The sequence below is a fragment of the Ostrinia furnacalis genome, unplaced genomic scaffold (genome assembly GCF_004193835.3).
Source record: "Ostrinia furnacalis isolate ACB-3 unplaced genomic scaffold, ASM419383v2 OfSCF3837, whole genome shotgun sequence".
In the NCBI taxonomy this organism is placed as follows: domain Eukaryota; kingdom Metazoa; phylum Arthropoda; class Insecta; order Lepidoptera; family Crambidae; genus Ostrinia; species Ostrinia furnacalis.
The window spans coordinates 140895-157792 of NW_021134076.1; the positions used below are offsets into that span (position 1 = coordinate 140895).

A 16898-nucleotide genomic window follows, 5' to 3' on the forward strand; every position below is an offset into this window, starting at 1 on the left:
GCTGATTGGGAAATGTGGGGCTTTAAAGAAAGAGACGAAAAGTCTGATTAGAGTTGGCCACTTGTTTTTGGTGAACTTAAAACTTGAGTAGGGGAGATCGAGGAAAGTTGTAACAGAGGAGAGTTGAGACATTGACGATTTTTTGGAACTTATTAACTACTAGCGAGCTCGTAACAGTGCGCGCTTTTCAGTTCAAGTCTCGAGCTAATAAATACGCGCTGTTGAGAGCTCGCTAATAAGTTAATAGGTTTCCAAAAATGGACAATCTCGCAACTCTCCTCAGTCTCCCCTAAGCTTTAATTTACTCGAAGTGACAATTTTAGCCTAGGATTTTCCTATCCTACTAAATATTCGCTTATAATTATTATAAAGATTTTGTTGATTGATGGAGAGAATACAAACATTTATCATTAATTTTTTCCAATTTTAGATATTTTCCAATACACAGAGACCCTTGGAAATTTTAATCTTACCAAACAGTTGGTGTTAAACCATTTATTTTGTCAAGGAAAAATCCTATGCTTGAAGTACCAAATACCAAAGGAAATTTCTTCTTGCATCATGATGCACAATTTTACGAACATAGCTGCTATTTTTGCATTTTCTTATTGCTAGTAGAGAAAAATAAATATAAAATGGACTTACTTATTGTAAAGCACGATGTCTGGCAGCCAAATGTGTTCTGAGGGTACGTGCAGCGTCTCCACACCACCGTAGTCGTCTGGGTTCCACTTCAGCTTGTAGTCATTCCATTCCTGTAACAAATAATAACTATCATAGTATATTAATTATCACACATCTCAAGAAATAGACATCATTTGCCATATCTTAGATCTCGTTTCATCCACAAACACGCGCCCCACCAATTTTTGGTCGAGGGAAGCGCGAGGTGCGGGGAGTTTGATCCCAGCAATCCGAGCGTCATTATTGTAGTGTGTGTGTGCACTCATGGACAATTTAACGTGTACCAAACATTTAAACATTAGCGGAAGAATGGTGGGGCGCGTCTTTGTGGATGAAACGATCTTTAAATAAGTACGTTAATATCTTTAACTTAGCCTAATTCAGTAACACATTGTTGGATCCTCCTATTGAGCAACAGATTGTGCTTATGCTAGGAAGCAGCGCTCTTCCATATGATAGCAAGATTAATAGTTAGATAGGCAAAATCCTATAAATATCCTTATTTAAGTCTCGCCGCTGCCTTGATAGTTATTTAATTAAAATTGTGCATCGTGACCTGAATTAACTTCAAATAAAATGCGCTCGTAAATAATGACAACATTTAACACGTAACTGCTTACCATGAGCTTACGTTAGGTGTGCTCGCTAGCGACTGCGTAAAAAATGACATTAAATGTATGACAAATTGTAATAGCGGCTAATTACAAGAACTAAATCCTCATAGATTTTTTGACGCACTCGCTAGCGAACACACCTAACGTAAACTCTTGATAAGCACATGGGTCTCATTATACGATATGACTTAGTTTCTCGAATACAACTATCACTAGATCTGCTCCTTTTGCTTGCTCGCAATCGACTAATTAATAGTTATCAAGTTCAACACAGTCTGAGTCTCACTGTACCAGAAGTCTTAAAGGCTTAGAAGGGTAGCGCATTTTCTTACATAACTTTTCAATTCCTATCATTGGAGGTCCGAAAATATTTCTCATACAATTTGATATCATAATGATCATTCTTCATAAAAAATTTAAAACCTACATATTTAAAATCATAATCATTGATATTCATAATATCACTAATCATACACTTCGTTTTTACTAATATTTGTTTTCATATATTTTTCTATACTAATGATCGAAACTCATAATCATTCGAATAAATAACTATAATATTCATAAATGTGATGTATCCTAATATTTGTTTTCATAAATTTATTACTCATAAGTGTATTTATCCATATTATTGAAAATCATGATGTCAATATTCGTATTAAATCGTATTTTAACATTAAATTAATTTGAAATGGTCCAAAACAGGCAATATTTTGTGCCACAAAACTAACGTGACAGAAACGAATCGCTGCAAAACCGACTCCACGTAGTCTTGTCTGCCCTACCCCTAGAGTGTAATTTAAAAGCCGGAGGCGCGGAGGGAGGGCAGCCCTCGCCCGCTGTAACGAAAAAAATGGCTACTGGTTAACATCGCGCGTTAACTTGGAGCTAAAAATGGGTCAAAGTTACGCGTCGTGTCACAACGCTTATAATAAAAATGTACGAGCACTTGCACAAAATAGTTGTTACAACCAACCTTGTGTTGGGTCTAATTCTCGTCACTACACTGCACAACTTAAAATAATTACGTTTTTTGTCGGTAAAAACGTCCTGGTGACGTCACTTAAGCATTTTTCTTATACTGCGTGCGGTCGTTGCGCGTGCGCACAAAGGAATGAGACCGCTCGGACACCGAGCCCACAGCGTGGTAGGGGTGGGGTTGCCCGCTCTTTTGTTTTTTACTACTACTGCGCTGAATATTGTGTGCGGATTGGGTTGTCGTACAGGGGTACTACATGGTAAATTAAATCTCGGAGGCGAAAGCAGGATAATTTTCTATTGATTCATAATAAAAGTCATAGGTTCTGATTTATCATTAAACTCAGTTTTAATAACTAAAGTTACTCTCGCAGAATTCACACGAGCCAACATTTCGGTTCGGTACGACGGTATCAGTTGCTATCGGCAAAAAACACGCGTATTTTATATTTCTGATCACGACTTAATCGTAAATATGAAGGGTTGAGCGCACCTTATGTTCGCTATTGCAAAAAGAGCGGTGCGCACTCTCCATAAAATATATCTGGGCCCTGCGATATTTGCTTATTCTGCAAAACGAACTGGCGGGTGTACCTGTCTACACGCGGAGTTCGGTCACAGAAGGAGATGCGAACTTGACTGTCCATTAAGAATCCGACTTCACGTCGATATTCTAAGCTAAAACGCCATAGTGGTGAACAGTTAGTACCTTTTACGCCTAGGGCTCGTACTAGTGACCATCAGCACAAAAAATAAAATCTCTACCTGGTCCTTAAATAAGTTAACAGACCTTCTAATCAGCAAACCAGCTAAATTACTATAAGTTTCATGCCATTACATACACGTGTCAAGTCTTATGAAAATACTTCTGTCATTATAATTTTTGGAACCTGAAACGACTTATCAAACAATCGATTTTCTAATCGGAAACTTTTTGGACACTCGCCGTCGATTCGACAAAATATCGAGTAGGTATTTCAGTTTCTTCTCGCCAGAATACGTCCGTAGTACCATATTACATATTTATGTATGTGGGAGCCAGTTCTTCGCATATGTTTCTCGCTGTTTTATTTCAGCGAATAAAATGCGTCTCCACGAGTTTTTTTTCTGTGTTTTTTATATAATAATCCGGCATGTGAGGTTCATTCTGTGAGATGTGAAAAGTATTGTAAGAGGGTTGTCCAATTTCACAGTTGAAGTACGAAGAAGTACGTGATGGGAGTGATGAAGAGATAGTGCTTGCTTTGTGTTTCTAGTAACGTGTGAACTAGTAAATAATACATTTGTATTATCATTCAAATATACAGCGTGGTTAAAGCTAGAATAATATTTGAGAATATGAGATAGAACAAACATATTTATCTTCGAACAACTCTCTACATAAATTAGTTCGAAGACATCGATGAAAATGTGTTTGGAATAAATAAAATGAGTCTGAGTTGTTAAGGACAAAATATAGGTGTTGGTTCCTACCACCACCTATATTTTCCTATCCGCCTGAATTCCTTACCGGCTGAAGGATGAAGATCAATAAACAAAGCCGCAGTAATCAACTAGCTTGCAGTCGCCTGTTTTAAAAACTGAAACTACAGCGTGAACAGTAAAACGATAACCCAGATATCCGAATGATAAGTACTCCTAATGCAATTTGCCTTCAGCCTCATCATCTCCGGGACCCAAACTTTTTCCCAACCATATGTTTGGCTAAAATTCAAAGGCAAGGGCGACAACAATCTCCAATTAAGGCGCGGCATCGCGGCGCGATAAATCCGCACAATGCCGGCCCCTTAACTTTCGTCCGCGAGTAACGAGTTTTTAACTTTGTGGCAAAGCGAAAAATGTCTCTATCTCCTTTACGCACTTGCGCAAGGCATGGGCGGGAGCGGGAAGAATTTATGCACGATTAAGTAAACTGCTTACAGTAGGCAAAGATTTGACAGATCCATAGGAAGACAATGAATTCAATACACTTTATTTACGACTAATCCTACTTATATTATAAATGCAAATGTTTGTGTTGATGTATGTTTGTTACTCTTTCACACCAAAAGTACTGAACGGATTTTGATGAAACTTTACTGTATTATTGTTTATACATCATAATTACATACAGATAGGCTTTAACTTATAATGATCTGTGACAAATTCAATATCACGCGGGCAAAGCTGTGGGCAAAAGCTAGTATGATATAAGGATCAAACGAAGTTGTTGGAGAAAATTTCGTCTTAAATTTTTAATGTTAGGTTGGTTAGGGTTTACCCGATAAGTAAGACAGTTGGAATAAATAAACGCAACTGGTATTGTATACTACACACTAGGATACGACACTCAAGATTCGGATAATCATGATAAAGATTGTACAAAAACCAATTTTGATTATCACTTGAACCACAGTTTAAGGGTATTCCGAGGAAATTACAGAAGGAAAACGGCCCTACTTTCAATAAAACTGTCGTCTTTATTTAACAGGGTAAAAGTTATCTCCCTCCACGAGTCCAAAAAAGGCACAGGTCATGCGCAGACCTTTGTCTGGTTCACTTCTGACGTAAATTAAATGGCGCTGTGTTGCAGTGTAGCTAATAACAAAGGTAGCTAACTCAGGTATTAGTGAAAAAATCAATTTTATTTCCTTTATCTGATAATGTAGTAGGTAGTTATTGTTCAGGTTAAAGTTTAATAGTTTTAGAAATGAAATTTGAAACTTGCTGTTGTTAAATTAATATCAAAATCAAACATTCTCACACATTTAAAGAATTCAAAAAACGTTTCATAATATTTATAGACGAGAATAACAAATCTATATAAACCATTGAAATCGATAACCTACAACTGCTGCAGCTACATACTCGTGTGTAGGTATTTCGAAACAAAACACATTCACCTATTTAGGCCAAAAAAGGCACCCGATGTTTACCCAGAAAATGTAGAGTAATGAAAAGTAAAATTTTAACCATCTGGCCCGCGATGCTCGAGATAAATTCCGACCGTAACAATAAAAACTTTTCGGCCCTCTCACCTCCTTAAATCGGCTTGTACTGTTGCCGCTGTTTTGCCAAATATTTTAAACCACAGCCTTGTTCGCAGTCTTGGCCAATTAAGATTCAGTATTGTGTTCTTATTAATTTGATTTTATTTATTACCTTTTAAATACGCCCGGGAGTTTGTTTAATATAAATATAGTAGACCTGTAGCCTTTTTTACGTAACAAAACTTCAACGACAACAAATCGCTGCGTTGCGATCTTATCGAGTAATCGTTCTATCGAAATGACCCTTGTGCATACGGATTTAGAAGTTTTCAATAGGACGACTTTCAAACGTCAACGAGATTTTGACTGTGACAAAATACGTGAATTAGGCCACAGGAAGAGTGATGCGTTTAAGAAATATTTTACCTGTGTATGTCGTCTGCAGTGGGTATAAAGATAGCCAGTTCCTCAGTAGTTGAGGATACCAGATGAAACTCACTTCCACCTTTGCGTAACTCTACTTCCTCACTGTTGTTTAAAAACCAATATGGCATGAAAGTTAACCTTATTGGCATAGACTTTATTCATGAAAATTACAATTCTTGAAAAAGGAAAGGATGTCTAAAAAATACATATCGAGAGGAATGTAACCAAAATTTTATAAGCATTTTCGCAGGTCCAACATTTTTGCTCATCCCTTTATAATTTGATGTAATTGATAAATTCTAGAGCTTTAAATTTTCTAACTTATAAGTGGTTTTACATTTGAAGCAGATAATATGATATCTCAAAATAATTAATTACGTTTCATCCGAATTACTTGTTAATGTAATAACCGGCTTGATTTGCGATTTGCTAGAAATTAACAGGTATTAGAGGCTTTGTGGGCGCTATAAACTCGAAAGCAGTGATGTGCACTATCTATCGACAATATTGTATGGATAACAAAGAATAGTAAATTTCATGATCATAAAAACACTTTATTAATTAAGTTTTGAAAATGTTGTGGGAGATTTCAAAAGCCTTCATTATCACCATCTAGAAAATAATCCACTGGCAGTTTTTCCCAAATAGAATTTTATCTAAATATGTCCTTAATGAGTTTTGAATACCATAAAACCTAGGTAGCTTGTAGACAGAAAAGGGCTTTTTCAAGAAATGCCTCTATGCTGAAGAGTGCAGATGTATTGTGATATATAAAGCCAGCTCTATTTTTCTATTAAGCGATTCAAAAACCTATTATCGATTATAATTATTTTTATATCGATGTTCTATCGAACATCACTAATTTGATGAGATACGCTACGAGTTTAATTAACACCTGCTAAAGGTAATATTATGTAATAAATTCACGGGTTATGGCCTATTGAGAGTCTGCGTCCGTCATAGTTTATGATGCTGTGAAGATTCTATTTGGATTCTGGTGATGCGTGCCGACTGCTTTTGAAACACCAATAATATGAAGTACTATCTATGATTTAGTTAGGTATTTCAAAGTAGAACATAGTTTGAAAGGACATTGTCAGAAACCGCCTAAAAACCGCCCAAAAACATTAACCCATCATAATTATTTTCTATTTTTTTAAATACATTAAGCACCCATTCATTCTAATGGACACTTAAGCATTGAAAAATTAAATAAATAAGTCTTTTAACGTTTATTCTATAATACTATTACAACTTCCGNTTTCCAAATAAATTGCTACGACATTTTTCAATTTTTAATTCTGTAAATCATGATTAAAGAAAGTAAACTAGAGGATATCTATGTTCTTGAGTAACCACCACAACTTGAGCGACCACAGAGCGGCAAACGCAATATGCACAGGCCTCCCACTTGGAAATGGATACGTGCAGTGCAAGAACTGGTTACCTATTGTGGAAATCCTTTGTCCAGCAGTGGATATCATTAAATTAAAAGTTGAAACGATACAGTAACATTATTATAGTGTAGTTAATAGCTATTTGAACTATACATACATAGCTGTCACAATACGTATTAACAATATAGGTACTCCTACCTCGTTTTGAATTCCCAGTTAAAAGCGTATTGTAGATGCATTACAAAATGAATAATTTTGTTTTGCAAAAATGTATGCTAGTCGCTGTAACACGGCATCAAAAGCGTTCAACTCCGAACTCAATCTAGCCAGTCCAGCTCAAAAACGCATTAGCGCCGTCATGACGGTACTTTCTGACTTTAAATAAATCTCTTTCGATTTTCCAGTGAAATGTTTTCGCCTTTTTATTTTATCATAAATCTCGCTCGAACAAGGATTACAACGTTTTACAGTTAGTTCTGCACATTTATTTTGGAAGCAAACGACCCGAATAAATTCACTCGTGTGACGCACCGCGACTCAACTTTGCGTTTGGTCGTAAGGCAGATAGGACAGCCAACTGATTACATCGTGTGTTGCCTGGAATGCAACAATGCAATGGTAACGCCAGGGACATGCAGTTTACAGAAATGAAATGATGATACGTAGTAAAAAAAAACTCATTTATTTTTTCAAATAGGCTTTTAAGAAGCCTTTTGCTAGTTCTCGCTCTTCTGGGGCTAGTTGCTCAGGTAAAATAATTCATAAAAGTCAATATGCGGTGATGGTCTAGGTATCGTGTCCTGTTAGCTTTTAATAACTTAGTAACATTTTTCAACAATTTGGAACTAGAGAATTTCTTAATCTGTAAATTGTTGTTAATTTTTTAGATATATCTGCATAGGTTACTTACGTTCTTGAGTGGTTAAAATAATAGACCAGAAGCTATAGTAACGCCATTCAAAGAACGTATTCAAATCTACTCAGTGTTGACAATCAAATTGACTGTCCTTGCTGTTCTCACACAACCTGTGGCTTAACTTTGCGTTTGCAGCAAACACAGAAGCTGCGGAAAGTTTGCCGTTGTATCACGAACGGCAAATTTGTTGTATTAATAATGAATTGCATGCAGCCATTTGCATATTGAGCTCGGATCCCACACGTGTTTTCTTCACGACAGGTATTTTTTCGTTAAATATGGAAATATTTGAATGTTTATGTTTTGAATGTCTGAGAAAAAGAACATTGGTTACTTGACGTTTTAAAAGTTAAAGTACATATTCATTCATTACACGATTTGCTCATATTCACTGTAAACATAGTAGTTATCTAGGTATCACAACAAGAAATAATTACAATGAAAGTACAGTTGACAACATCATAATACATTTTTGTTGCAGTCACATTTTACCTCTAAAACCGTTAAAGGATTTTTGGTTCATCATTCATTTTTTTTCACGGTAGAGATCACTTCCATGGCGCACTTTGGCTACATTTGAAAATAAAGTTTCATTTATTGTATTTCCATTCGTTAAAGATTAGTGGTGGAAGTCTGACATCTACACAATTGAATTTGATATTGGCCAGTTTTATGTGGTTTTCTATTTAGTGAAGACTGGCAACATTAATATTTACGACATACGTGCTCGACGGACGACGGGAGCACACTCAACTATTTCAGCTAGAATGGGCCAAGAAATGTAAGCGTAGCGAATTTTTTATCTATTTTTCATTCTAAATTCTTATTTTTTTTGCAAATTACTAAAGTTCCAAGAGTTTCAAATACCTATAGTATGATCATATATTATCTACCAACCTATCCGTTATCAAACTATTAATAAATTGGTTTGAACTATAAAATAAGATTAAAAGAAAGTCATCTTAGGGTGGATTCGATCGACCAAACAAGAGGAAATATGAATCTCAGAATAAATCGTCAGTTTTGACATATTTCCCATACTGAAACTGTCAACGTGCCAGTTATACCAGGAGTTATTCTCGGATAAAAGTTTATTTGAATCGGGCCTTAATCGTTAAAACTAATGAGTAACTACCTACTACCATTAGAAACNATAGAAACCGATGCCACTCTCATCATCCATTGTTCTTTGCTTAGGTTAGCTTATGTGTGGGGCATATTAATTTGATAAACTTTATAGATAAAGTTATTCAAAGAAAATCCATCTTTATTCCAAATGAATTTAAGGCTAAATAAATAATTTACACGGCCTTTTGGCTGCCCAGAGCGAGCCAGGTCGAGCGCCCTCGAGCCGACCGGAATGGGGTCACACTTTCAGCTGAGTGTACTTTGCAACTAGTTTTTACATGAATATTATAAAATTTCACACGATTTACTTCGTAATTTGCAATTTTAAAGTAGCTCATTTATAAAATATTACGGAAGTGAGAGTGACCCGTGAATCGAAATCCTTTTAGCTGATTTAACCCAATTACATCGTACAATAAAATGTAGGTAATAAATCTTCTTCGCAGGAGAACCAAAGTAACCGACATAGCTCGCAGAATTGCTAAAACAAGTGGCAGTGGGCGGGGCACATAGCTCGTAGAGACGATGGCCGTTGAGGCAGGAAAGTTCTCGAGTGGCGACCACGGGCTGGAAGACGTAGCGTGGGCAGGCCTCCTACTAGGTGGACCGACGATCTGGTAAAGGTCGTGGGAAGAGCCTGGATACGGGCAACGCAGGACCGTTCATTGTGGAAAACCTTGGGGGAGGCCTTTGTCCAGCAGTGGACGTCATTTGGCTGAAACGAAATCTTCTTCATTCTTGACAAAAAACAAATTGTACGATTTTAAGCTTTCGCGGTCAATTATATTATGTGAGTTGAACCTACAAACAATGGGTCTCAAACGCTAATTTACTCGTTTAAATACTTGGGCTGAGTTGCACCATCCATGACTTAACTTTAACAAACGTAAAAAATCTGTCAAACTCCATACAAAAGACATCGGTTATCGTTAGGTAAAGTAACGGTCAAAGTTAGATTAGAGTAGCACTACTGAAACACATCTTTGATGCTTGGGAGAGTAAAAAAGACGCTGTTGGTATTTTTTGTGATCTTTCAAAAGCGTTTGATTGTGTAGACCACCAAACCTTACTAAAAAAATTGCGACATTATGGTGTTTCGGATGAGGCACTTGATCTGTTGAACTCGTATCTCACAGGCAGAAAGCAAAAAGTTTGTATTAATGGAACTGAGTCTTCTGGAACACCTCTTACCATGGGTGTGCCGCAGGGATCGATATTGGGACCTTTGCTATTTCTTATTTATATTAATGACCTTCCCTACTTTGTAAAAGATCTATGTGATATTGTGTTATTTGCTGATGATACATCTCTCATTTTCAAAGTTGATAGAGGTAAAGTAAACCTTGATGATATAAATGACACACTCTCACAGGTTTTGCATTGGTTTACTGTTAACAACTTATTGTTAAATGCAAACAAAACTAAGTGCATTAAATGGCAATGCCAAATTTTGTATGGGAAGTGGCGTCTTTTTTTTCGCGCGGCCATCTACCAAACTTTGTTTTTTGATTACAAAATAGTGTAATAAACCAAACTTACTATGGCATGTATACCTCTAAACTCAGTCTGAACTGAGTTACGAGCATTAGAAATTTTATGATTTTCATACTAGATTTGCTTTTTGTGCGCAAGTTTTGTAAGAAATTGCAACAAAATATTGCGCTATTTTTTTATTGCGCTGATTCTGCTCCATACTGATGTCTGGAGCCTTTAATGGATGGTATTGTTTGTTTACACATACAATCTCACTATTTTGTTGCAATTTGTTAGAAAACTTTGCGCGCAAAAAGCAAATCTAGTATGAAAATCATCAAACTTCTAATGCTCGTAACTCAGTTCAGACTGGGTTTAGGGGTATACATGTCATAGTAAGTTTGGTTTATTACACTATTTTGTAATCAAAAAACAAAATTTGGTCGATGGCCGCGCGAAAAAAAAAAGATGCCAATTTCCGGCATTGTCTTTTACCTTACCTAATGTGAGGCAGGTTCCCACACAATTGATGGTGAAGAATGAACCATTAAATAGCATAAGTTCCACAACATTCTTGGGAATCACTTTAGATTCTAAACTTCAGTGGGGTTCTCATATTGAAACCTTGTCAGCAAGGCTCAGTTCAGCTGCTTTTGCAGTGAGAAAGATAAGGCAATTAACTGACATTGAAACGGCAAGGCTAGTTTATTTTAGCTATTTTCACAGTATAATGTCATACGGCATATTGTTGTGGGGCTCAGCTGCGGACATTGAAACTGTGTTTTTTTTGCAGAAGAGAGCAGTGCGGGCCATTTATAACCTTGGACCCCGATTTTCCTTGAGAGAATTCTTTAAGGAGATTAATATACTGACAGTAGCTTCACAGTTCATTTATGAAAACCTTTTATATGTTCGCAAAAATATAGAGCAATTTACTAGAAAGAGTGATTTACACAAGTTCAATACAAGAAACAAAAATAAACTTGCCGTTCCAAATTTCAGACTGCACAAGATTGGTAATTCATTTATAGGGAAATGTTTTAAACTTTTCAATAAATTACCACAAACTGTTGCAGAATTGCCCATTCATAAATTTAAAGCATATATCAAAAGCACCTTAATGAAAAAGGGCTACTATAAAGTTGATGATTATATAAAAGATAAAAATGTTTGGAATGTTTAACTTCCTAGCTCGCATCAATACTTATGATTATAATTTTTTGTATATTCTAAAGACTGTAAACCCTTGAAAAGGAGGCTGACAATAGTGACTGAGTTTCTTGCGCTGCTTCTTCTCAGCACTGGCCCATTTATTGTCCCGAAGCAGTGGTAGGGTTAATATTGGGACGTGTAAAAGTGCTTTCTAAAAGTCTATTTGCAAAAATAAATGAATTTTATTGTTAGGTGGTGCAACCACAGTGCAACTCAGCATTTTAATTACTATGTGACACACAGCTTGACGTTTCGACTCTTGTTACATCCATACTCTTATAACAACACTAATCTCAATTTAGAAAAATTAATCCAAAGAATTATAATTTATAATAACCATTCATAAACCGGCCAGCACGAAGATCTCCCAAATCCCTAATATTACATTCGCCTTTCGCTTAGAAAATCAACATGGTTTCTCATACATACAGACTGAATAATTAAATCCACAGTTCTCAAGAATTGATAGCCATCCGCAGCCAATCTCAATATTGAGAACGTGCCGAGAATGCGGGAGGAACGGTGTAACATTTCACTTTTTAGGGGAGGGAAGGGATATTTATCATAGGCAAGCATTTTTAAAATTGTATATTCTTGGCTAAATAAATACCTACTCGTATTTAGATACTTTCCCTTATCAGCAGAAAGACGTATTATTTAGTATTGTTGAAAAATAAGATGTTTATGTTTAGACAAGACAAAATCAAGAATTTTTACAAGATGTTTCGCGTATAATACGAAAACTTCAATTGCTTGTTGTTTTAAAATTATTCATGGTATTTTTAAGAAAGACAAGTTCTAGATGTTATTGCTCTCAACGTTTGACGAAAAACACAACTTATCCGTTACTGATTTGCTTACTGTTAATAACACATTACTACAGACGCTGAAAATTGAATGCAATAATTATCAGTATCAGAATTACAAATTCTGGTACCGATAATAGTCAACACTCTATAATCATAGTTCTCATTTGCAAGATTATAATTTTGATTGGTCTTGGCTTTTCTCTTTCAACTACAACCAGTTTCCAGTATGTACTTACACTAATTTTTAAGTCTATAATGTCCCGTGGAAAATATTACCCCACGTCACTCTATCACTTTTTCAACAACGTCCTACGAAAGTAATGCTCTGCGTTTTAATTTTAATAACAGTAGAAGCAATTTCAGGTTTTCTCACGCGGCGCGGGTACGGCGAGAATGTGTAATAAGTTCTTTATTATATGGCCACTTTGTGACGCGAGCGCAGCTACTAAACATTACTTATAACACTTTTATAGGCAGCAGTGTAGGGATTTTATATCATGATGAAGTCTCGTAAAAAAAGCTTTTATGAATAGTAGGCTAATATAAATAATTTAGCTGTCTCCGCCTACGACTTTTTTGACTACTTTTCCTGTCAAAATTTGATTTGCAAAAGAAATATTTACACTCATTATTCAAGAATATGTTCCAGAATAAGGAATTACGTGTTTTTTAAAACAGAATTTTAAGATCTACTTAATTAAAGAGCAGTTTCTAATTTCTTAACTTATTTTTAAGCACGGAGATGCTTTTGCCAGGTTCAAATATTTACTGACCCGGTCGAAACCACGCTTGTGGTTTTACTATAAGATTGTTTACCAATCATCTTAGACAGATATTTCATTTCTTACGACCAATGATTTTGACATTTAATTTGCTCATTATTACTTTTCTTTAATATAATATTATACTTAAAATCACGCTTTAACATTTGTATGCCGACAAGGCTGATCACGGCTTGAACACATATCTTGTTTGTACATCATACTGCTTACCTGTGTTTCACAAATAAATTATTTGATTTGAATTTGAATTTGAATTTGAATAACATTTGTTAGCTCACACAATTATCCTGAAAGTGAAAAATCTACTTATTACAGGGTGTTTAAATTAAAGCGTACAAGCTAATACGTCTTTTTTCTAAAAATAACATGACGTTAAGGGCATGAAAAACGTTACAAGAAATAATTACACGTCCAAAAAGAAAGCTCGCGTGCAATACATCACCGCTCACAAGGGAAGCACTCAAAAAAAGATAAAATAACGCGCCGCTATCAGTAAACATGGAATATTATTAGGGCGCATAAACGCGCGTAATAAACGTGTACTAGATTTTTATGTGTTTGTAATAAAAGTTGGTTTTCTTCAGGCCGTGAATGGGCGGCCTTATTCTGAGAGGACGCAGAGAGAAAATGTCTGAAGGATCTATAGAAATGTATCGGTTTTGAAAAAAGTGACACAAGTTTGTCTTAATTAAACATATTGATGGATGTAAACTAGTTACTTGTATGTAATTGTATTAATTCTGTTAGTAATTGGGATAATATTAACTAGCGTATTTTCTCTCAAAAAATAATTATGAAAATATATTATGGGCGAAACTTTTGTAAAGTAGTGGACGGCATTTGGTTGAAACAAAAGAATAAAAACCTACAAGTAGGTATTTATATTAATTTTTTCATGTAACTTAAAATCATTCTATCTTATTTATAGCACCAAAACGATTTTTAACGATTTTTTCATATTCTTGACTCGATATCGAATCGACATCGCTTCGCCCTCCAGAATAGTCCCTCACCACTCTGCGTAAGAAACGCAACGGAAGTGAACGCTGTATTCATTCTGAATTTCAATGTTCTTTATCTCGTAGGAAGACGTAAACATCGTCATAAATTGTTGTTATTTGTGAATTTCCAGACAACGTCGCGGTGAATGATAGTCCATTAGATTTTTTGTAACAGCAGCTTGGAGGTGCGATTTGTTTTGGGGTTGTTTAACTAGGTCATTTAGACTTTGTTGTGTTGAAAATACAAATATTTATGTAGAAAGATGACTTTACTAATAAGAGAGAATAGAGAGCAAATTGGTAGTATAGGATTTATCCAGTGAAATATTTGACGAGCTTCTTTTCATATGTGTTTCTCTATTTTTTTATACGTGTTGGATGGTGAGAACAAACCACTGCCAGTAAGAATCTAAATATTATTATCTAAATATATAAACTCAAAGGTGGCTGACATAGTGATATATCAACGCACAGCCCAAACCACTAGACGGATTGGGCTGAAATTTGGCAAGCAGGTAGATGTTATGACGTAGACATCCGCTAAGAAAGGATTTTACAAAACTCCACCCCTAAGGGGGTAAAACGAGATCCACACGTACGAAGTCGCGGGCGGCCGCTAGTGCCGTACAATTATCTCTTGTTTCTTTTCTTGACCTTTGTGTTAAAAGTGCATCATAGTATTTCTACCTATTTATTGTACACTAGCTGGCACTTATCCGCTGAAGTAATATAGCAAACATAAAGTGGATCGGACGTACTTCTTGAAGTAGTTGTATCGTGTAACACAACAACTTTACGAGTATTGCAGCCAAGTAAAATTTACCGCTCCAGCTAAAATGTCTCGAGCTCGAAAAACTTTAATAATTATTGGGTAACTTCATCACCTGGGATACCGCGTCAAAGTTTAGTGAGAGAGTTAAGTGCCACTACTTAAAAATTGGCGTGGAAAGCAACGGCATTTTCCTTGGCTTTGCTCGCGTGGATATCGATCTATCACAGAAAGACTATCGCGCGAACCTCTGTCTAACACCGGGATAAAAACTATCCCATGTTTTTCACATGGACAAAATATCCTACCTAAAACCTTCTCCATCAATTACTATCTATTGACGAAACCCACATGAAAATCCGTTGAGAAGTTTTTTAGTGTAAGACAGGCGCGGCGGAAGACTTTGTGTTATAAGTAGTGGTAGGTAATGGCCATAACTAGCTAGGCCAATAACTAATGTACCTAGTGACTTGGTAATGGCCAATGTAGGTATGCCAAGAACTATTTTTTTACTCTAATAACGGCGAAGCAAATTAATCGTATTAATCCTTAGGTACCTAAATTAGCTTCTTCCCGCGACCGCGTAAAGTTTGGTTTGTCACAAAAAATACTTTGAGTTCGTAATTTCTGCAAAAATAAGAAAACTCTCATCATTTTGTGCTCGTGTTATTCTAATCTATATCTACTTATAATAAATCTGTAGAGAGTTCAATTCTGTACATGAAATATATTTTCAAAATAAGTATCAGGGGGTGATTAGTGATCGATACTGATGCCAAAAATGCAAACAGTCTGTTTGTCAGCCTGTCTGTCTGTATGTTCCTTATAGAAACAAAAACTACTCAACGGATTTTAACGAAACTTGGTACAATTATACTTCATACGCCTGGGCAGGTATAGTATACTTAGGAATTCCCACGGGAACAGGAATTAGCGGGAAAATTCTTTTGTATGAAAAATCTAAACCGCTTGAGTTAGACGCTTGAAATTTAGCATGCAGGTACCTTTGTAAACTTAAAGCTTAGTTACAACAGGATATTGCAAAATTCCCACGGGAACGGGAGTTAGATGGAAAAAACATTTGTATGAAAAAATGTAAACCGCGTAAGATAGATGAAGGGGGTAAAACGGGATCTACGCGTACGAAGTCGCGGGTGGCCGCTAGTTATGTATAAAAACAAAAGTCATCCCTCTGCTCTACCTAGTCTATGAACTCGTTTAGCATTCAAAGTGGCGCCGCGTAGTTACTGCGGCAAGTTCTATCAAAGTTTTAACTGTTGTTGCTCTTGGCAAATCGCTTATAGGTTTGCTTGCGCGGAATAAAAATATTCCTCATAGTAATAGAGTTGCAGTTGAGAATAAATTGTCTTGTTGTTCAGTACTTTTATGTTAGTGGTCAGTTCTTAGATTTGCTATCATTAGCAAAGGAATAAGCGGGTTTATGGTTCAAAGTTGTTGATTTTTTATCCATTTCTATGTCTTGAATATTTATTTTAAGAACTTATTTTTCCATGCATTTATCTTATAATCTTATTTGAGATTGTTTTCATTTATTACCTTTTCAAGAAGTTAAATCTGATTTTAAGTTAAAAAAACGTCCGTACTCGTGCCTGTGACTCGGTTTTCAAAAACGCTATATTTCTTGCCAAAAGCAAAACTGTGAATTCATATCCCTTGAGGAATTTCCCCATGCAAACGTTCATCCCCTATTTCACACTGTCTTCCCTATTTATTATTACG

General features: G+C 35.8%; 1 protein-coding gene across 1 annotated transcript in view; it reads right to left on the reverse strand.

Moving 5' to 3' along the window:
• Positions 1-16898, reverse strand: part of nAChRalpha1 (nicotinic acetylcholine receptor alpha1) — a 102163-nt gene that overhangs the window by 17384 nt on the left and 67881 nt on the right. The window contains exon 3 of the mRNA XM_028312214.1: positions 646-755. Coding sequence (XP_028168015.1) covers positions 646-755 — 110 coding nt within the window. The remainder of the gene's footprint in view (positions 1-645; positions 756-16898) is intronic.